Source organism: Microchirus variegatus (genome assembly GCF_963457635.1).
Source record: "Microchirus variegatus genome assembly, chromosome: 8".
Classification (NCBI taxonomy): domain Eukaryota; kingdom Metazoa; phylum Chordata; class Actinopteri; order Pleuronectiformes; family Soleidae; genus Microchirus; species Microchirus variegatus.
Window position 1 is genome coordinate 30,349,868 of NC_139809.1, and position 22,009 is coordinate 30,371,876.

The 22,009-nt window shown below is 40.6% G+C and overlaps 2 protein-coding genes across 2 annotated transcripts in view; both read left to right on the forward strand.

The window, feature by feature from the left end:
• Positions 1-6,739, forward strand: part of mbtps1 (membrane-bound transcription factor peptidase, site 1) — a 30,875-nt gene extending 24,136 nt beyond the window's left edge. The window contains exons 13-23 of the mRNA XM_083893230.1: positions 265-453; positions 1,093-1,265; positions 1,783-1,898; positions 2,745-2,901; positions 3,454-3,578; positions 3,728-3,805; positions 3,908-4,048; positions 4,166-4,297; positions 4,767-4,893; positions 4,982-5,112; positions 5,911-6,739. Coding sequence (XP_083749356.1) covers positions 265-453; positions 1,093-1,265; positions 1,783-1,898; positions 2,745-2,901; positions 3,454-3,578; positions 3,728-3,805; positions 3,908-4,048; positions 4,166-4,297; positions 4,767-4,893; positions 4,982-5,112; positions 5,911-6,149 — 1,608 coding nt within the window. The 3' untranslated portion in view covers positions 6,150-6,739. The remainder of the gene's footprint in view (positions 1-264; positions 454-1,092; positions 1,266-1,782; positions 1,899-2,744; positions 2,902-3,453; positions 3,579-3,727; positions 3,806-3,907; positions 4,049-4,165; positions 4,298-4,766; positions 4,894-4,981; positions 5,113-5,910) is intronic.
• Positions 6,740-10,136: 3,397 nt separating this feature from the next.
• slc38a8a (solute carrier family 38 member 8a) lies at positions 10,137-21,204 on the forward strand (the record flags this gene model as incomplete). The annotated part of the gene is made up of 10 exons (XM_083893239.1): positions 10,137-10,340; positions 12,362-12,560; positions 13,735-13,891; positions 13,980-14,084; positions 15,725-15,782; positions 16,459-16,573; positions 19,509-19,656; positions 19,758-19,960; positions 20,044-20,095; positions 21,102-21,204. 10 exons carry the CDS (start codon positions 10,137-10,139, stop codon positions 21,202-21,204), a joined length of 1,344 nt encoding a protein of 447 aa, XP_083749365.1.
• Between the last annotated feature and the right edge of the window lie 805 nt (positions 21,205-22,009).

Consider the following 22,009-nt stretch of genomic DNA (forward strand, 5'->3'; position numbering starts at 1 on the left):
GAAAACCCTTGTGCGATGATGTTAGCACAGCTGAAGAATCATTATTTCTTATCTTGTCAATGTCTTGACTATATTTTCTATTCATTTTGCAACTCTTTTCACGAATAAAAGTCTGACTTAATGGAAAACCCAACAGAATTTGTATAGATGAGCCCAAACTTATGCACGGCAGTGTAACTAAGGGAGCGTTTCGTTCTCCGTTGACATGGTTTCTGCGCTGAGCCGACCTCTGACCTCTGACCTCTCTCTCTCCCCCCCGCTCAGCCCATCTGGCAGCCCTACCTCCCCCAGAACGGCGACCACATCGACGTGGCCGTCTCGTACTCTCCGGTGCTGTGGCCGTGGGCCGGCTATCTGGCCGTGTCCATCTCTGTGGCCAAGAAGGCGGCTTCCTGGGAAGGGATCGCTCAAGGCCACGTGATGGTCACTGTGGCGTCGCCCGCCGAGAACGACGTGAGTCACTGCAGCGGCTACACCTGAGCTCTGTCCTCCTTCTTTTCACACAGATCAAGTCACTTTTAGACCTTGTATCATATTAATCCATTAAATGTCCCATTATCATTTCAACCATCTTTACAGATCACTATTACGTGAACTATTTCGACCGAGTTTCCGTAATTTGTTTTTGTGCTTTCCACCGTTGATTTATGTTTGCAATATTTCACAGAATATAACAATAAAACACTGTACATAACGACTTTAATCACGCACTACAGCAATGATTTATGACCTCTGAGGAAGTCCCTTATTTGTTGTCGAGCAAACCTCTAAAAATCTAAAGTAATAGAAAACATTGCAGTGCTATTATATACAGTTTTTACGAACCTGGTCAAAAAACTAAAATAAATCTCAACCTTTGGATGAAAAAGTGAAGTTTTTGTGACTTGGACACATTAACAAGGTTCCTGAGAACAAAAAAATGCATAGTTTGTAATCATTAAAAGATAAATAAATGATAATCCAGCACTTACAATTTGTTAAAATTAAAAAATGACGAATATCTAATCCGTGTACGTCTGCACAGGACACAGCCTCGTCATGTTTATGTCGTTTAGCCTCATTTTACTCACCTTGACCTTTGACCTCTTCCAGTCCGAGGTGGACGGAGAGCTGACGTCTACGGTCAAGCTGCCCATCAAGGTGAAGATCGTGCCGACTCCCCCGCGCAGCAAGAGGGTGCTGTGGGATCAATACCACAACCTTCGCTATCCGCCGGGCTACTTTCCCCGAGACAACCTCCGCATGAAAAACGACCCTCTCGACTGGTGAGTGAGTGAGTGTGTGTGTGTGTAAATGTCTGAGCTTCTCTTAATTCTTTTATTCAACGTCAAAAATGAAAGAAACCCCAATTTTTTTTTACGTATTTTACGGAAATTGTTTTTTTTTTTATAGAAAATCAGTGGAGTTTTGAAAACAAACTTGCGTTTAAAGGGTTAAAATGTCAAAAAAATATGATAGTATTTGATATGTATTTCAGGCTGAAGTCACTTTAAAAGACTGACTCGTTTAAAGTGGAACAAATATATGAATATATAAGGTTCCTACAGCCGTTTCTGGGAAGGTGGTCGTTTTCTGCCACAAGGAACAAATTAGGGAGTTTTTTGGGGGGAAAATCTGACACTGCAAAAAAATAGCAGTGCTTCAAAATAAATCTGTAAAAAAATGAAAATGATGAAGCAAAAACGACCGGAAATCTTGTTGTTATAATAAAAAAACAGGATAAATCGATTCTAATTCTTTCAGCCCTGTCAAGAACATTGTTTTTTTTTTTCATGATTTCAGGAATGGGGACCACATCCATACAAACTTCAGGGACATGTACCAGCACCTGAGGAGTATGGGCTACTTTGTGGAGGTGCTGGGAGCTCCCATCACCTGCTTCGATGCTAGCCAGTATGGTACGTAGCCACACAATATTGTTGGAGAACTTGGTTAGCATCGAAACTAGCGTTTAGTTTGTCCACTGTGGGCTGCGGTAAACACGTGGTGGTCCGAAAAAGCTGCGTACATTGAGTAGACTTGAGTACAATCATTTTAACTTCTTCTTCACGGTTGCCCTCAGTACCGGGGGCAGCGTCAGACGCAGCGGCAAAAGCGCCATAAAACTGGCAATGCGCAACTGAAGACGCTGCAGAGTCACAGAGTTGTTATTACGCACCGCACAGGGAGCATCCATTTACAGACAGTTATCATACTTTTAGAGCAGTTCTTTTTAGATCTGTAGTGACATATAAATAAAATTAAATGGGTTTTTAATAATTTGGTACCTAAGAAATCTCAAATGGCACAGATGGTGCCAAGCTGTGCCAAAAGAGAGAACGCATAGACATCTCTTTACTAAAACCTCTGTAATTTCACTCTTCTTCATTTCAGCAGCATCAGACTTTGCACAGCTCATGTCCACATGTTGTTACATGACCTCCATGTGTTTTTAAGCTCCTACTGCATATTTTAAAGGTGATATTTGCTTTAAAATGCAATTTTTTTAGGCGAGATAAAAAAATCCTTCAGTTATGCTGTGTTCCATGCACATTTACTCTGACATGCATGTCATTTTCGAGCAGGGATTCCAAAAAGAGGATCAGGGAAGAAGTGGTTAACTTCACTTTCTGACACACTGGACCAGAATAAGACCATTTCCACTTTGAAACGACCAATGACAACAGTTTCCTCTGCGATTGCTAACGACTCTAAAGATAAAGAGGATAATAAAGTAAAAGCTTGTGTGTTTCTTTTGCCTGCAGGCACGTTGTTAATGGTGGACAGCGAGGAGGAGTATTTCCCCGAAGAGATCACCAAGCTGAGGAGAGACATCGACAACGGTCTCTCGCTCATCGTCTTCAGCGACTGGTACAACACCTCGGTCATGAGGAAAGTCAAGTTCTACGACGAAAACACCAGGTAATTAACTCTTTAAGTCTCTAAGACTCATATATAAGCTGTTTTTACCCATACGACCCGTACATAAACAAAAGACTTTAGGAGTATTAGCCCTAAAATGTGTGTTTTTTTTATTTATATATTGGAAAAGTTGATCAGTGTTTGTCAAACCTGGGAATGAGGATGTCTTGTTTTTGTCCACAAACCAAAATGATTCAGTTTTAATTATTTCTTTGTTACGTGGAGCAAAGAAACCAAGAAAATATTCAAAATTAAGAAGCTAAAACGATCAGAAATCTGGTTTTAATCAGGAAAAAAGCTTCATAACGATTAGCAAAATATTTGCAGATTGATTTATAAATGAACCGTTTCAGCTCTACTCAAAACGCCAACCAATTTTGAGAAAAAGGCAATGCCATAGCCTGTTACAGCGCCACACACAGGCCTGGCATATGTACTGCACAGCCTTTGGAGTCATGTACATGAAGGACGAAGGGTTAGGGATCTTCAAACAATGCCATGTTGCCATGAAAAAACAAGTTCAGGATTAATTTGACTTGATGTGACTTTCAGGCAATGGTGGATGCCGGACACAGGGGGCGCTAACGTACCAGCTCTGAATGACCTGATCTCCGTGTGGGGGATGGCTTTCAGTGACGGACTCTACGAGGGAGACTTCACCTTGGCTGATCATGACAGTAAGACACACACACACACACCACACACACACACACACACACACACACACACACACACACACACACACACACACACACACACACACACACACGCACACTTTTACTGAGCATTTATTCCTTTGGTCTTATTTAACATCCCTCTCTCTCAGTGTACTACGCCTCAGGCTGCAGCATCGCACGATTCCCAGAAGACGGAATAGTCATTGCCAAGAACCTAAAGGACCAAGGTTACTCTCTCTCCTCAGCTCTTATACGTTTAAAAGTATTAAACCTGGTTTAGTTTAGTCCAGATTTGACTGTGACACGCTGCGTTTGCTTGGTTTTCCCAGGTCTGGAGGTGTTAAAGCAGGAGACGGCCGTCATAGAGGGAGTCCCCGTCCTGGGACTGTACCAAACGCCGTCAGACGGCGGGGGTCGCATCGCCCTGTACGGAGACTCCAACTGCATCGACGACAGCCACAGACAGAAAGGTAAAAATGTACCTCGGTGTGCTCGGTGTGAGATGAAGCTAACGTGCTAACGCGCTAACGCAGACGGACGCAGAGCTGGACGACTGATATTTGACGTGTTTGATGTTTGTCTTTCAGACTGTTTCTGGCTGCTGGACGCTCTCCTTCAGTACACGTCGTACAGCATGACTCCTCCCAGCCTTAGCCACTCCCACAGCCGGGTGGTCCCTCCCACCGGCACAGAGCGCCCCCTGCCTCAGAGACTGGAAGGTGAGGCGGGAAATTGGCCGGGATTCCCACGAGATTAATTTAAGAGATACATTTGCCCTGGGGATTTATTAAATACCACACACTTTAAATCATTTATGAAACGTTTATCTCTTGGAAATTGCGGGTTTTATTCCAAATAAATTAAGGCGTTAGCAGAAATGGCAACCAAAACGCGATGAGGCATTTAGTAAATCCTCCCCCAAAGCGTCTTTTAAAACCCCAGCTCTCAGATTAATTAGATTATTAGCATATTGATAAAAAAATTATGTGTGTAAAATTTTACAGCATTTTTACACCAAAATGGCCGCCTCCATAGCGCTGACCCACCTCCTGATATAGATATAAAAGGCTTATTCTAATGGAAAAACAACAATTAATTTTTACGTACTGGACCTTTAACTTCGCAGACACCATCACAAGATTCCTCTGTTTGATTCTATCGTCCCTTTTCCTCCTTCCTCTCCTGCAGGAAACCACCTTTACCGCTACTCCAAGGTCTTGGAGGCTCACCTGGGAGACCCTAAGCCCCGCCCACTACCCGCATGCCCCCACCTGTCGTGGGCAAAGCCACAGCCTCTCAACGAGACGGCGCCCAGGTAAGCTGCTATTAAATAAAAGTAACTCATTTACGTTTGGAGCAGATCCAGTGAATAAAGAAAACCTGGTTCTCTCTGGTGTTCTTAGTAACCTTTGGAAGCACCAGAAACTTCTCTCGATCGACCTGGACAAGGTGGCTCTGCCTAACGTGAGGGCGTACCGACCCCAGGTCCGACCTCTGTCTCCTGGAGAGAGCGGTGCCTGGGACATCCCTGGAGGTAACGCCGTCTGACTTTTAAGATTTAAGATGTAAGAGCCAGAATAAATCGGTGTTTTTGAGGCATTTTCAGGTTCATTTGTGTTGTAAATTTGTAAATATGATACCCATTTCCCGACCCTTTAGTTCAGATTTATCTGTTGATTTTTACTACTGCTGGGCACGTACCGTGCCAACGCAGCTAACGCAGCTAACGCAGCTAACGGAGCTAACGGAGCTAACGGAGCTAACTGGTAAGCAGTGCCTGGGCTCCGGTGTCACGGCACGTAAACAAGACAAGGTACGCTGATTATTTGTAGCGCTGCTCTTTTAGTTTGATAAACGAACCGCTCCAATTCGACTGTAGGCACGCTAATGGCGCTAACGATGCTAATGAAGCTAACAGAGCTAACATGCGTTAATGTGCGTTAACATTGACGCCGTTAACCGTCGCTGGTTATTTGTATCGATGCTCTTTTGGTTTTGTAAACAAACCGCTCCAATTGGACTGTAGGCGCGCTAATGGCGCTAACGGATCTAACAGCGCTAACTGGTAAACGGTGCCTGGACTCCGGTGCCGCGGCACATGAACATGACGCCACACGCGTCCTTTTTTCTGGTCAGTCGTCACGGAAACGCGATGTGCGCTAACGTTGACGCTGTTAACCGTTGCTAGCATGCACGGCGCGAATTTTTTTTTTACCAATGAATGATATTAGGTCTGTGGCGCATTATGTGTGTTTTTTTTTTTTTTAAATGGCTGTATTTATATATATGTAATATATATGTGACCTCTGACCTTCCCTCCTACCCCTGACAGGAATAATGCCCGGTCACTACAACCAAGAAGTGGGCCAGACCATCCCCGTCTTTGCCTTCCTGGGAGCGATGGTGGTCTTGTCCTTCTTCGTGGTGCAGCTCACCAAGGCCAGGAACAAACCCAAGCGCAGGAAACCGCGCATCAAGCGGCCCACGTACCTGCAGCAGCAGACGACCGCGACCACGACCACGGCGACCATGACGACCATGACGAGCACGGGGAGGAACCCCACGGTTTGACTGTGACTGCAGCCAAACTGAACCCGAACCGAACCGAACCGATCCGGGTTTTTTTTTAAAAAACCTCTGATGCACTTTTGTGGAGGTTTGGAAATGAAACACGGCGCGCGATGAACTGCTGACGCAGGCGTCTTTGAGCCGTGTTCAGACATCCTGATGTGTCGTCGGTGTTTGTGGACTCATGGACAAACAGTATTAAGACAGTGTTACACACACACACACACACACACACACACGTGTCTGTTTTTAAAAACAAACAAAACAAACCCCCCCTCCTTTTTTTTTTTCATGACCAAACCTATGAATGAAAAGTGTCTATTTTTTTATTTATTGAATTTGTTTGTTCCCTAAAACACACAAACAAAAACGCACACACACACACACACACACACATACATGACACTATTAAAACAGTTTGGCGTACATCGTGACACTAACGCGCACACGCAGTCATGTTTCCAACATGGCCGCCCATTCTTTCATCGTCTCTCTTTAAGTTTCATGTCTTCTTTTCCTGTGTTTTTGTACTTTTTACGAGCGGATAATTGTGTCAAAGACACTCCTCCTTCATCAAAGTAGCATCGGCAGACTCCTTCAACTATATCTCATCAATTAAAAAAAGCATTATGAAAGTGATTGGATTTGTATTTTTTTATTATGAATCAAGTTTGCTGCATAAACGAGACAAAAATAAGTAACAAAAAAGGGCAATAAAATAAGGAATAGAGAGATTAATAATGAAAGATTACAGATGGAACTTTAAAATAAGATATGTAAAAACAGCTTTTTATGGTTTTATTAAACATTTCTGGGAGTGTCTGGGCGGCTCTAATGGAAAAAAAGGGGTTGGTTATACCACGTCTAAAACTACGGAGCACCCAAAGTGACATGAGAAAAAAAAAAAAAAAATGAAAAAAATGTTTAATCTCGAGTTTCCAAAAATGTATGAAAAATAAAACGATGAAAAAACATTTTTTATCTCAAGTTTCAAAGTCGAGATCTCAAGTTTCCAAAAAATCTTTAAAAAAAAGATTTTTGACAATTTTTTTACGAAAAAAAAAATGTCAAAAATGTTTCCGTCCAAAAAAATGGAAATCTCGAGTTTCCAAAATAGTATGAAAAAAATTAAGATACAGTTATTTTCGTCAATATTTTTTTCTTCATTTTTTTTAAATCTCGAGTTCCAAAGTCAAGATCTCGAGTTTCCAAAAAAATGTTAAAAAAAATTTTGACAATTTTTTTTCATCTTTTTTTGAAATCTTGAGTTTCAAAGTCGAGAGCTTTAGTTCCCAAAAATGTTGAAAAAAAACCCGTCATTTAGAAACTCAAGATCTCGACTTTCAAACTTGAGATTTCAAGTTTTTTTCATCTGTTTTTTTTTCGTAATTTTTCTTTTTTTTCGTCATTTTTCACACGACTGTAAAAGTCGCCGTTTAATGCTAAAGTTCTGAAGGTAGAAGAGTAAATTACACTTAATTCAACACCTTTTAATATTAAAATAAACATAAATGTTGTCTTCAGCAGCTTCAAAACAAAACTCAACTGCACGTTGAGTTCCCGAAGTGAATTCTACTGCTCGTAAAACCCGCCTCGCCCCTGCTCTGTCGCTGTATACGCACAAATGCTCCCTCAGTCAGGTCTGTTCAGATAAAGGACGCAGCACAAATATTCACTTTTATTTTGTTGCCAGAAAAAAAACCCTGACGGAACTATTTGCTTTATCTGTTTTTTAATCACCTGGATGCCTTGGAATATTTTCCCTGCCACGAAAAAGAGCTTAAATTATTCATGTGGACGGAATCAAAGTGAATTATTTCACGAGGAATGACTGGAAATTGCTTGGTTAGCAGTGGTTTTTTTTTGTTTTGAGCATGAGGTTTAAACACGACGTTAGCTTTTGTGTTTTTGCAGATCAGTAAACTCAGGTTAGCGCTCCGCGACGACGAGGTAACGACTGCCGCATTCCTGCGTGTCGGCTCACGATGATTGAACGGACTAATTCCAATCTGGCTCATGGGGTTTTTTTGAATTCAGTGATGCAGGTTGATTTCATCAGGGCTGATGTGCGTCAGCGTGCTCGGGCGTCTGAGCTTTGACTCTTTATCCTAATGGGCCTTGATCGGCCTGTGAATCTGTCACCCCTCGTCCTTTAGACTCGGACAACTAATCTCCCTCAGAACCTTGGGAATAATGGGAAATGACCCCGGAGCCGACGAGCTGCGCTAACGAGATTTGGGAAAGCTGGTGGTGGTGGTGGTGGTGGTGGTGGTGGGCGGAGGTCACATGCCCTCTTTCCCCTCGCTGGTTTCTCAGACGCCGGGACTTCCTGTCGGGTTTTCAGCCTCACATCCTGCGCAGGGACTTAGCGGTGGCTCCTCAGACTCTGCGGTTCCTCCTCTCATCGTCGTCTCCCGCCGTCCTCAGAAATGTGTCTCCGGGCTTATCGGCGTCACATGACTCGCACTCACACAAGCGATCCCATGACTTTTTTGCGACAACTTTGGACATAATCGCTCGTGACTTCACTTTGACTTTATCGCCTTTGGACTTGGGAACGAGTCGATATCCTGCCGAGGATACAGAGCCAAAGATTAGCAATAATAGAAGACATCGTCCAAATCATATGACGTGTACAGTAAGAATCAGAAATACAGATTAGTATAGGTGAACAAATACAGACGATAAGCTCTCAGCACTTTAGCACAACTTTTTAAAATGCTTTAAAACGATCAACAAATATTGCAGGAAGAAAATTGCCTTTATTCAGTTATTCAATTATTCAGTTTTAGTCTTTTTTTCTTCCCCCAATTATTAATACCAGTTCTCAGATTTTTCAGTGTCTTAAATGTGAATATTTTCTGTTTTTTTTTTTTGCTCCATTTGACAAAAAAAATATGAATAATGTTGGTTTGTAAACAAAACAAGACATTTGAGAACATCATGTTCTCCAAATTTGGTAAACACTGATCAACATTTTTCGTTAATTTCATGGATTAAACGAGAAAATAATCCACAAATAGTAAAGTAGCAGCCGGAGGAAAGACGAGGCACACGTTTTTGTTGGGGTTCACAATTTTCGAGCAAAGTCTCGCTAGTTTTGTTGCCATTTAAGCCGCCAAAATATGATCATTTGGGAATAATAATAATAATAATAGTAGTAATAATAATCAATTGGGGGGGGGGGTCACTCTTGACAAAAAAAGTGGGATATAATATTCCATTATGTTATCTTATATGTATACAGTGTATGTATATGTATATGTATATGTATATGTATATGTATACATATACATGTTTTTGTATATATATATATATTCATTATATATTATTATTTTATATGTTTTTTATAATTATATATATATGAATATCAAAAACAACTAAAATACTAAACTGAAATAATAATTATATTTTATAATATAGTTTTATAAGTAAATAATAATGCCTTTTACATTTATATGTTTAATTTAAGGTTGAATGTAAATGTGATAATTATAACTGAATGTCTTAATATTGTAAAAAAAAAATATATATATATTATTATAATAATTATTAACAATTATTAATTATCATTATAAATATGTATTTGTTTAAAATTATGCTTTTTACCTATGATAGTAAGTGGTCTGCCACATGTAATCGATTCGGGGGCCTCGTGTCGCCCGCGGCAGTCACTTTGACACCTGTGCACCTGGGCCCTCAAACTAAAGTTTCTGAGTCTGTCTCTGTTTATTTTCCGAGCAGCACCTAAAGGCAGCATCAGCTGCACCTGAAGGCATCATCACCATCATTATCATCACCATCACCATCACCACCGGCAGCAGCACTTCCACTCCCCCCCTCCTCTCCTCCTCTCCCTCCTCTCCCTCCTTCCCCGCCCCGGCTCACCTTGCCCGGCCCACCCCGCCCACAAACCCCCCGGCTGTGTGCGTGTGTTCCCGCAGGAGGGAAGGAGTAGCTGGTTCGCCCGCGTGTCACCGACCGTGAACCATGGAGGAGTTAGCCAGAGAGAGCATCAGCCTGCTGGCTTCAGCCTCGTCGAAGCCCCCGCTGGACGTGGCCGTGGGGCCGCGACTCGGCTCCGTGGGGGCCGTTTTCATCATGCTGAAGTCGGCACTGGGCGCCGGGCTCCTCAACTTCCCCTGGGCCTTCGAGAGAGCCGGAGGGATCCGCAGCGCTGTGTCCGTGGAGCTGGTGGGTCATTTTTACTTTAAAACAGTTTAATTAAAAGCGGACACCTGCTCTGAGTGGATTCATATATGTGTTAATGTTTTAAAGTTGACACATTAACTTGTTAAACGTGTTATTTTTCACACTTTTATCAGTTTATTTAGATGTGGAAGTTTTGTTGTTCGTTGTGATTTGTCGTTGTTTTTTTTAAAGCGGCCATTTTGAGCAGAAGTCCAGGTGTTGGTGATGACTCTAATGATGGCGCGGTTCCGTTTATCTAAGTCAGGCCTGTGTGACCGTGAACCAGCATTAGCCCAGAAACAGAAGAAGCTAAATGGAACTCGGCCATCGTTCACTTAATTATATCACCTATGCTTTCCCGTCAAAATGTCCGCCATGAAAATTCTACTTTATTGACAAATTAACAATTAGGAAGAGGAAGTGGAGTTTATGTACTTTCAAAATAAGTTAAAATAAGGAGAATTTAAGGTTTTGAGTCCTTTTATTTAAGGTACAACACAACATTGTAGTTCTCCATTAAGAGGACAAATACTGGGTAAAATGTATTTATTCAACTTAAATACTGGGTAAAATGTATTTATTCAACTTTAATGAGAAATTAGACAGCTAACAATTATGGAAGACGAAGTGGAGTTAATGTACTTTCAAAATAAGTTAAAACAAGTGGAATTGAGTGTGTTGGCTTTTTTAATTTATTTTAAGTAAAGTAAAAAAAGGAGATTGGGCCATTTTCTTTTTCACTTTATTCAACTTTAATGTTTAAAATTAACTAACAATGAGGAAGTGGGGTTTATGTACTTTCAAAATAAGTTGAAACGAGAGGGATTTAAGGCTTTGAATATGTTGGCTTTTTTTTTAAATTCGGTAAAATTATTTAATGTACAACACAAAATTGTAATTCTCCTTTAAAAGAACAAATACTGGGTAAAATGAATGGCAAGTAAAAAAGTAAATTGGGCCTTTTTCTCTTTATTCAACTTTAATGAGAAATAAAACGACTAACAATTAGGAAGAGGAAGTGGAGTGGATGTACTTTCAAAATAAGTTAAAACAAGAGTAATTTACGGCTTTGAGTATGTTGGCTTTTTATTTTAAGTGAAGTAAAAAAAAAAGAAGCAGATTGGGCCATTTTCTTTTTATTCAACTTTAATGAGAAATTAAACTAACAAGTAGGGAAGAGGAAGTGGAGTTTGTGTACCTTTCAAAATAAGTTAAAACAAGATGAATTTAAGGCTTTTGTAAACATACTGGAGGATGTTGTCTTTGGCATTTTAACATTTACACAATAACTTTTCCTAACAAATATGTTTTAATATATGTTTAATGTTTGTGTGATGAAAATTTCCGCGTAAGATAAGTTTTATGAGATTTAAGATATATATTATATTCCACATAAATCCAGAAGTCACTTTTTTTTTAAAACCAAATATGCGATCGTTTTGTGCCTGTATAACACAATATGCACAATTCACAAAGACTATTTCTGTGCTTTTCAAGAAAGTGGGTTAGAAGTGATAGTGAATTGCAAATTGTCCATTATCACTGTGACTATTAATGGAGAACATGGTCCATATTTCATCGTGAATGACCTAATATTGCCAACAAATGCAGTCTGAATGACCCCAATTTGAGATGGATTGTTCCAGGTTTATTGGTCATCTCAGTAACGCCTGGAAAATTGACTTCAGTCCTTGTTGCAGGTGTATTGCACACTTCCTTTGAATCCCCTGTGGGTGAGGAGGGAAATTCTGCTGAACAACCTGTGCAAATACACTTTATTATTAATATTTGGCTTGAAAGGAAATGAAGAGATAAATATGTTAATGAAAGCATATATTCTTGTTGATTTCCCCCTCTTTCTTCCACTCGCTGCTCTGTCTGTCCTCGTCTCTCAATTAAATTCTGTTTTTTTCCATAAATCACTAAACTTTATCGACTTATCCTGCAGTTTCTTACTCATTGTTCATCGCCCTGAAGACGTTTGATAAAATGACATGCGTCATGTGTCTCTTGTGACTGCTCAGGTCTCCCTCGTCTTCCTCATCAGTGGTCTGATCATCCTGGGCTACTCGTCGTCCATCAGCGGTCAGTGCACCTACCAGGCGGTGGTGAAGGAAGTGTGCGGGCCGGCCATCGGTCAGCTCTGCGAGATCTGCTACGTCTTCAACCTCTTCATGATCTCCGTGGCCTTCCTGGTCATCGTGGACGACCAGCTGGAGGAGCGTGAGTCGAGTTGGACCTGTGTGCTATGGTTTTGGTGCAAATGTGGTCCATTATAATCCTTCTTGAGCCTATTTTTATTTAGATTAGGGGTGGGAATCACAGGGCACCTTATGAGATGCATGGTCCACAATACCATTGATATCATGATACAGCAGTTTTGTCATGATCAATGTGTTGCAAGACAATTAAATAGTGATGCATCACAATATCTGTCTTATCTGAAGAAAATGGAGCTGAAACGATTAATCGTCAACCATTTTGATAGTTTGAAGCTGAACAAGATTTCTGATTGTTTTAGCTTCTTAAATGTGAATATTTTCTTAGTTTCTTTGCTACACATAACAAAGACATCATTAAAATTGAATCATTTTGGTTTGTGGACAAAAATTAGACATTCGAGAACATCTATATAATTGCAGAAATTTGCTATTTTGTCGCAGCCTAGAGTATGGCGCATATTTTAACGTAACTATCTTTGACGTTATTCGCTGTAAACTCCCTTCACGTCTTTCGGCCAGTTAACTGGCAGGGACTGTTTACGTTGGAGCTTTTGCTCTATCGTAAACAATTTTGACAAAAACGTTAAACTATACTATATTGTTGTCCAAAATTTAAATTTTTTTAAAAATAAAAAAAATGTTTTGTCCAAAATTGGACAAAAATGTTCTACTATACTATGTTGTCCAAAATTTTACAATTTTTAAGAAATAAAAACATTTTTGGTCCAAAAATTGACAAAAACGTCATACTATACTGTTGGTAAATTTAAAAAAAAATAAAATTGGTTCCAAAATTTGACAAAAACGTCATATTATACTATGTCGCCCAAAATTTGACTTTCTTCTTGGAAAAATGTTGGTCCAAAATTTGACAAAAAGTCACGCTATACTATGCAGTCCAACATTTTTGGTTGAAGGTTTGACCATTTAGCAGAATTATATAATATGAAATAATTGTACGCAATGTTTTTAATCGAAAATCCGAAGGCTAATATCAGTTCTCCTACCAGCTTGGAAGGGTGAGATGAGAGCAACTTCATCAACAGATGTGCTAAATCCTCTGCACTGTAGTCTGAATCAGGTCTTTCTGTTGACATGCTAACATCACCTCCTCTTCTCTATGATATATTCAGGCCTGTGTGTTGTCGTTTGTGTTGTCGTCTTTGTGTCGTCAGTGTGCGGCTCCATGTACGAGCTGGCCACCGGTCTGCCAGAGTCAGATCTGCCGCACCACTTCTACACGGACCAACGCTTTGCCCTGGTGTTGCTCTGCGTTTTCCTCATCCTGCCGCTGTCCATCCCCAAAGAGATCGGCTTTCAGAAATACATCAGGTCAGGTTTGAGCTGGTTCTGCCGCCTTCTGTCTTCTGAAGAAGATGTTTTATTATTTTTTTCCTCTCTCTGTTCTGTCCTCCCACAGTGGTCTGGGCACTCTGGCTGCGACCTACCTGGCTATAGCCATCATCATCAAATACCACACCATGCCTTCAGTTATGGTTCATGTCACTCCGCTCTACAGCAGTGGGTATGTACCGGAGTTTTGTTTTTTAGACATGAATTCCAGGAAATGCAAAGAAATTTGGTGCCGAGGTATTTTCGAAAGATTGTTATGTTCACAATAGCAAGAACATTTGTGGAGATTTACACTACCGTTCAAAAGTTTGGGCTCACTTGGAAATGTCCTTACTTTTGGAAATTTGTTATATTTTTCAACGAATATAACACATTTTGAGAAAGAAAGAAACATTTTGAGAAAAAAAATTGAGAATTTTTTTAAAGAAAAAATATACATTTTGAGAAATGTCCTTACTTTTGAAGGAAAATCACTTTTTCAATGAATATAAAAAATTTTGAGGAAAAAAATTGACAAATTAACATTTTGAGACAAATGTTACAATTTTGAAGAATGTCCTTTCTTTTGGAGGAAAAGCACTTTTTCAATTAAATTAAAAAAATTGAGAAAGAAATAAAATTTTGAGGAAAAAAATTCAAATTTCAGACAAAACTTTTAATTTTGAGAATGAATATAACACATTTTGAGAAAGAAATAAAAATGGAGAAAAAAATTTTTAAGAAAAAATTTACATTTTAAGAAATGTCCTTAGTTTTGAAGGAAAAGCACTTTTTCCCAACGAATATAAGAAATTATGAGGCGGAATTAACATTTTGAGGAAAAAATAAAACATTTGAGAAATTTTTTTTTTTAAGAAAAAAGATTACATTTTGAGAAAAGTCCTTATTTTTGAAGGGAAAGCACTTTTTTTTCAATAAATATAACATTAAATGAATCATAAATACACTCTATACATTGTTAATGTGGTAAATGACTATTCTAGCTGCAAACGTCTGGTTTTTAATAGAATATGTACATTGTGTTTGCTAATGGCGTTAAAAGGCTATTGGATGATTAGAAAACCCTTGTACAATGATGTTCGCACAGCTGAAAACAGTTTTGCTGGTTCTTTGACGAAAGGGCAAAATGATTATATTTGAAAAAAAAAATCATTATTTCTAATCTTGTCAATGTCTTGACTATATTTTCTATTCATTTTCAACTCTTTTGATGAATAAAAGTCTGACTTTTAATGGAAAACACAACAAGAATTCTATAGGTGACCCCAAACTTTTGAACGGTAGTGTACCTGCTGTGTTTCCACTCCACTCACTTAAAATAGACATTGTCTTTATAATGGCTCAATATTCTCATCTCATTCTCAGTTAAAAAAGAGACTTTGGTCATATTCTGTTTGTCTAAATGTTCTGAGACTGCTGGAAAAATCCCATCTGACCCACTTTAGCTGCTGCAAAGAAAGTGGGGTGTGCTCGTTCTGAATCAATTGCGCTGTGACTGTATCTTGTGTGGTCTGTGTTTACTGCTGCATACATTGGTTGTTTGGTTAGAAATGAGGAAAGAAGGGGGCACCACAAGAGATTATACTTTCAGATTTACCCAAACCAAATGATGTTATTAGGGTTTCTATTGAGGGAGACTTGGCTGTCACGAGTCTTTGTCTCCATAAATCTGCTGTGGAAACAGGACGCCAAGCATCGGCACTATGACTGACAAATGGACACTATGGTAAAAGTGTCTCTAAATGCCACGGAAACAGTGCCATAATAATGTTTTTTTTTTCCTCCTTCTCCTTCGTGTTCCTGTGTGTGTAGGATCAGCTCCTGGGCGTCCATGTTCAGTGTCATCCCAACCATCTGCTTTGGTTTCCAGGTGAGTGTGTGTTTGTGAATGAACAGCAACATGAGCAAAAGAGACTATTTTAGAATATTCTGTGATGCCAGAAAACATGCCCTGAACATGGATCCGTTGAAAATATTTTCAAACCTCTTAAGGGATAATTTTAATGAATTTTTGAAATTCAGGAAATGATCCATTTGCTCTGATGCACTTTGACAGTGAGCTGACTTTAGTCTCAAAAACAAAAAGCATCTCCGAATAACTTGAAATTTATCATCATAATAGTCGACATCGCCCTGAACAAGGATCCATTGAAAATATTTGCAAACCTCTTAAGGAATAATTTTAATGAATTTTTGAAATTTCATTAAAATGATCCATTTGCCCTGATGCACTTTGACAGTGAGCTGACTTTCTTCATAAAAACAAAAAGTATCTCGGAATGACTTGAAATTAACCATCATAATAGTCTGCATCGACCTGAACAAGGATATGTTGAAAATATTTGCAAACCTCTTAAGGAATAATTTTAATGAATTTTTGAAATTCAGGAAATGATCCATTTGTCCTGATGCACTTTGACGCTGATTCCATGCATTCCAGCATTTCTCCATTGAGAGGACCTCGGTGGATTTGGTTTTTAAACTCAACCAGAGAGGAAAATGAAGTATATTTTATCTTTCAACTCGACCATATTTGTGTGTCGCAGTGCCACGAGGCTTCCATCGCCATCTACAGCAGCATGGAGAACCAGCGTCTCTCTCACTGGGTCTTCATCTCCGTCATCTCCATGATCTTCTGCCTCATCATTTACTCCCTCACAGGTAAGAAGGGGAATTTCTTTTTCCTTCTTCTCCTCGGGCGCAAAACAAAAGGGTTAATGATGTCATGATATCCTATCACAATATACCATAACAGCATTGACAAACTGTTAGGTAAGAGGACATCTTTGACCACAGGGTGGCAGCAGCAGCTGTAGTTTGGACAGTGGATTGTTTTAGTAGAGCAGATAATATTTTTTCTAGGAGAATCTTGTCGAAAGAAGCACCAACATTTGACTGAATGCAACTCTTTCGGTCAAAATGTAAATTTCCACCCGTCTTTTTCATCAGAATTTCATTTCCTGGGCCAATTTTGGTGTCAAATGATAGCTAAAATTTCAAATTTACGAATAAGAAATCCTTTTTATATCTCTTTCTGCTGTTTACTTATTATATTATTATTTTCTAAAATAATGTACAAAATATGCACAGACACACCATTATTCCAGCAAAACGTTGATTAAAAATATACACAAAGGGTCAATGCATTTGCTCATGATGATTTGAATCCTTTGCTTACTACTGTACATGTTCGTTATTTTAGAAAATATTCCTAGTAAATGGCAGAAAAAGATATAAGAAGCATCTCTGATTTATTCATTAGAATTTTTACCTGTCATTTGACAACAAAATCACTGAAATCGACCCCAGGTAATGAAATTCTGATGTAAAAGATGGTTGGAAATGGCACCAGACTGAGGAAATGTACAGGGTTCCTTGAATGCATCTCATAGCTCTATACACTTTGTGGATCCTGCATCATTGAGTCGTATTTTTGAGTGGGGTTTTATGAAGTTATTTTACATTTACATTATATTTTTTTAAATATGTGGATTCATGTCCATGTTTGTGACAAAAACTGACTTTGAAATCAAAGTTGGCTTATACAATATTTTAGATTTATGCGGAGATGAAAGAGGACGTTGAGCAGCGTTGCTGACGCTCGGCTCATGCGTCCATTGTTGTTGCCCCAGTTCACTGATGTGATTGGTCTGTATTTGTTGGAGCTGTAGTGCCCTTTAAGGCTTGTGCCAAATAAAATGTAAATGCTCGGCCAAAAAGTGGACGCAAATCTCTGTGCAAACATGGATTAAGTTATTTTTAGCTACTTAAATCAAAGCTCTCCTCATACATTCTATGCCAGCTTAGGTGTACCTCACGTTAGGAATATTGTCATTGCGTCACCTTGTTGTGAAACAGCCTCTACTGTCAGGAATCTTCACGTTTTCTGTCACTGCACGAGAAAAACAGTGATTCTTAACATCGCAGCATACAGACGTTGTTGATTCACTTCCCCAGACTCGCTGATCTGAACACAAACATTTTTATTTTTAGCGTTCTGGCTCATTACTCGGCGTCAGACGGTGTTTTTTTCAACACAACAGATCATGCCTCCCCTTCCCCATTTATGCGGCTCACTGAATTCATTCCCGTTTTATTTAATCCCTGAACGATCAGTGTTTCACGGCTGTAACCCTAACACCAACCACAGTCCAAACACAAACACACTCATCACATTCAAATCCACTTCTTCCTCTTTCGTCTTTGCCGAGTCGGCTAAATTCCACACACTCATTTCTCCCTTTGCCAATACGTTTTTATCTGCCAGGATTTCATCAGAATTTAACTCTATTGATTTTCTTTTTGTCTTTTAATTGTATTATCCGCTCAGTGTCTTGTGGATTAATATACTGATGGACCTGCCTTTGTAATTCATCTTTTCCCTCCCAGAATATTAATTTATATATTCCATCGACCGAGAATGATGACGAGGCAGGGCCGTGGAATTATACACACACATGATTTTAGTTGGAGATGTTGCAGGTTCCATTTATCAAATTCAGTGAAAGGTATATTTGTTGTTCTGGCCTAAAATACATTCAAATAAAATAATGTGATGTCTCACTTTGTAATGTACATGTCGATGATATAAAGTCTCATTTTGCGTGTCCTTCTCAGTAAAGGGTAACTAATGAATTACTTTAGATCAATAGGGAAATCATAGTTATTTGCAGCGTACCTGTGTATGTGTGCCTCTGTTTTTAAAGTTTAGCGTTACTTTAGAGACTCACATTAACTATCGGGAGTCACGTAAACGTGACATCACATGCGTCTTTTTCCGGGCAGCCGCCATGGAAACACATCATGCGTTAACGTGCGTTACTGTTGACGCTGTTAACCTTGACGTGCGTTACCGTTGACGCCGCTAACCTTGACGTGCGTTACCGTTGACGCCGCCAACCTTGACGTGCGTTACTGCCGACGCCGCTAACCTTGACGTGTGTTACCCTTGACGGCGCTAACCTTGACGTGCGCTACCGTTGACGCCGTTAACCTTGACATGCGCTACCGTTGACGCCGTTTACCTTTTTGTGCGCTATCGTTGACGCCGCTAATCTTGACGTGTGTTCCCGTTGATGCCGCTAACCTTGACAGGCGTTTCCGTTGACGGGCGTTTCCGTTGACGGGTGTTACCGTTGACAGACGTTACCGCCGACGCCGTTAACCTTGACGTGCGTTTTGGACGTTCAATTTGGACATTCAATCCCTGCACCCTCTGTAGTCGTGGTCCGTGACCCACAAATGGGACACGGGAGAGTTCTTTGAGCCCCTATTTTTTTTTTTTACCTTCCAACCTTACCTGTCTAGGCAGATGGCCACACATCTTTGGGTCTAGTTCTGTCAGAAGTTTTTTTCTCCTGTAGTGCTTGCTCATTGTGTAAATTGTTGGGTTTCTCTGCTCTGAGATGAGTTAATTTACTAAACACCTTCTGGAAATGATTCTGGTTTCCAGTCCAAAAGGGTTTTACGTGTCGCAGATATGGCTGTAATTTTAGTCGCTTCCTGACGCCCCCATTTGCTCTTGTCATGAGTGATATTGTGATTTGGATCACAGTAGTTGCGTTGTTCTATCCTATGACTTCCTTCTCTGTTGCAGGGGTTTATGGGTACCTGACATTCGGTAAGGACGTGAGGGCCGACATTCTGATGTCGTACACCGGCGATGACATTCTGATTCTCGTCGCCCGGCTCCTGTTTGGCATCTCCATCATCACCATCTATCCCATCATCCTGCTGCTCGGCAGGTCGGTGAAAACGTCCTCTCAAGAAGATTTAATCAAAAGAACAAAGTTCTTATCTGAGATGTAAAGTGAACCTGACGCCTCCTCCGTTTCCTCCACCTCAGATCAGTGATCCAGGACCCGCTGCTGAGCTGGCGGCGGAAGCGTCACGGCACGGTGACGGCCAACTTCGAAAACCGCAGCCGATACGTGCTGACGGTGTTGTGGATCGCAGTGACGCTGCTCATCGCCATCTTTGTGCCCGACATCAGCAAAGTGATCAGTGTCATCGGCGGCATCAGCGCCTTTTTCATCTTCATCTTCCCAGGTAAGCGCTCGTAAATATTGTTTTTATTATTATTATCACGTGCAACGATCACAGATTAAAGATTGCGTTTGTGTTCTTTACAGGACTGTGTTTGATTTTTGCCATGCAGTCTGTGCCCGTGTCCTGTAAAACCAGGTGAGAACCGTCCACGTCATCATATATACACTCGCTAGTTCTTTACGCTCCCTCGCTAGTTCTTCGTGTTCTCTTTGCACTTCCTTGCTAGTTCCTTGCACTCTTTGCGCTTCCTCGCTAAATCTTTGCGCTCCCATGCTAGTTCTTTGCACTCCCTCTTGTTCTTTGCGCTCCCTCTCCCTCACTTGTTCTTTGCGCTCCCACGATAGTTCTTTGCACTCCCTCTCTTGTTCTTTTCGCTCCCTCTCCCTCACTTGTTCTTTTCGCTCCCTCGCTAGTTCTTTGCACTCTCTTTGCGCTCCCACGATAGTTCTTTGCACTCCCTCACTTGTTCTTTGAGCTCCCTCGCTAGTTCTTTGCGCTCCCTCATTCTCCTTCACTTGTTCTTTGTGCTCCCTCCGAGGTTCTTTGCACTCCCCTCGTTCTTTGAGCTCCCTCATTTCTTCTTTTCGCTCCCTCATTTCCTCTTTGCGCTCCCTCGCTAGTTCCTTGCGCCCCCCTCGCTAGTTCTTTGCACTCCCTTTCTTGTTTTTTGTGCTCCCTCATTTCTTCTTTGCGCTCCCTCACTCACTTGTTCTTTGCGCTCCCTCGCTAGTTCTTTGCACTTCCTCTCTTGTTCTTTGCGCTTCCTCATTTCTTGTTTGCGCTCCCTTGCTTGTTCTGTGCTCCCTCACTTGCTGTTTGCACAGTGTTTTGTTTTGTTTGTGGGCGGGCCTTAGGAAGCTGCCTGCTGATTGGCTACTGAGTTTTGTAGCGACAGCTCAATGGACCGGAAGTCGTTACAGACGGGACTCTTGTCAGATTATAAACGTGAAATACTTTTAGATGAATAATTAGATAATTTAGATAGTAGTTAGATCATTTTGTCGGATGTCGATGGGGAACGACAGTTTTGCGCCAAAACTCAGTAGCTAATCAGCAGGCAGCTGCTACATCATCATCAGACTTCAGTCTTGGATTCAATCGTGGAGTGTTTTTTTAAATACTGCTTCATCTCCCTCTGCAGAGTTGTCCTCACACTTTGGGGCGTCGTGACGTTGATCACCGGAGCCTTCATCTTTGGTCAGAGCACCACCATCGCCGTCATGCAGGTGCTGGGAAAGATCTGACTCCAGCTCATGTTGACTTATGGCCGCCACCATGGACTCTTTAAAAGTGAACTGATCTCCCCCCGCCGCCCCCGCTCCCACCACTCCTTCACTGTCATTGTATGGAACTTTGGCTCTGGTTACCGTGACGATGAGCTCCGTCTGCCGACGACAACGCAATCCGATTGAAATCCTCAGGTATTTCGGGCACTTTGTTGATTTTCTGTTTGTACATATCGGTATTGAACGTGTCAGTGTTCAGTCTGTGGGTTAGGATGAAGATTTAAGATTTGTGTCAGCGAGCACAGAAACATTAAACTGTCAGTAGAGTTGACGTCAAAAATAACACAGATCTTCAGTCACTGCCATAAAAGAAAAGACTGAAGAGCTGCCTCCTCGTACGGTGTGTGTGTGGAAGTAAAAACACCCAAGTTTGTTTCACGTTTGAAGAGCGTTACGGATAATATTTTGCACAAAATCACTTGGTTAAAAGACTCAAAAAGGGTCTCGGAACAGTTTGGAGTAAGAGTGCACTGATGGTAAAAGTCTGGGCAGACTCCTACGTGACAAAAACACCAGCGCTGATGTCTCTTCTGTTTTATTTTTGTTGTTCTCTCTGTGACGGATGAGCAAATAAATCTTTATCTTATAACTCAAACCTGAATTTGGCTGTTTTTCAAGTCTTCGATCCCCTTCACGCTCTTTGGATCGTTTCACAAATGACTTCAGGAATAACCTTTTTTTTTTAGCTTTATTTTCAGGGAACGTTTTTAGCCCCTTATTTATGGAATTAGATTTGTATCAATAATTTCAAACACTTTTCCCA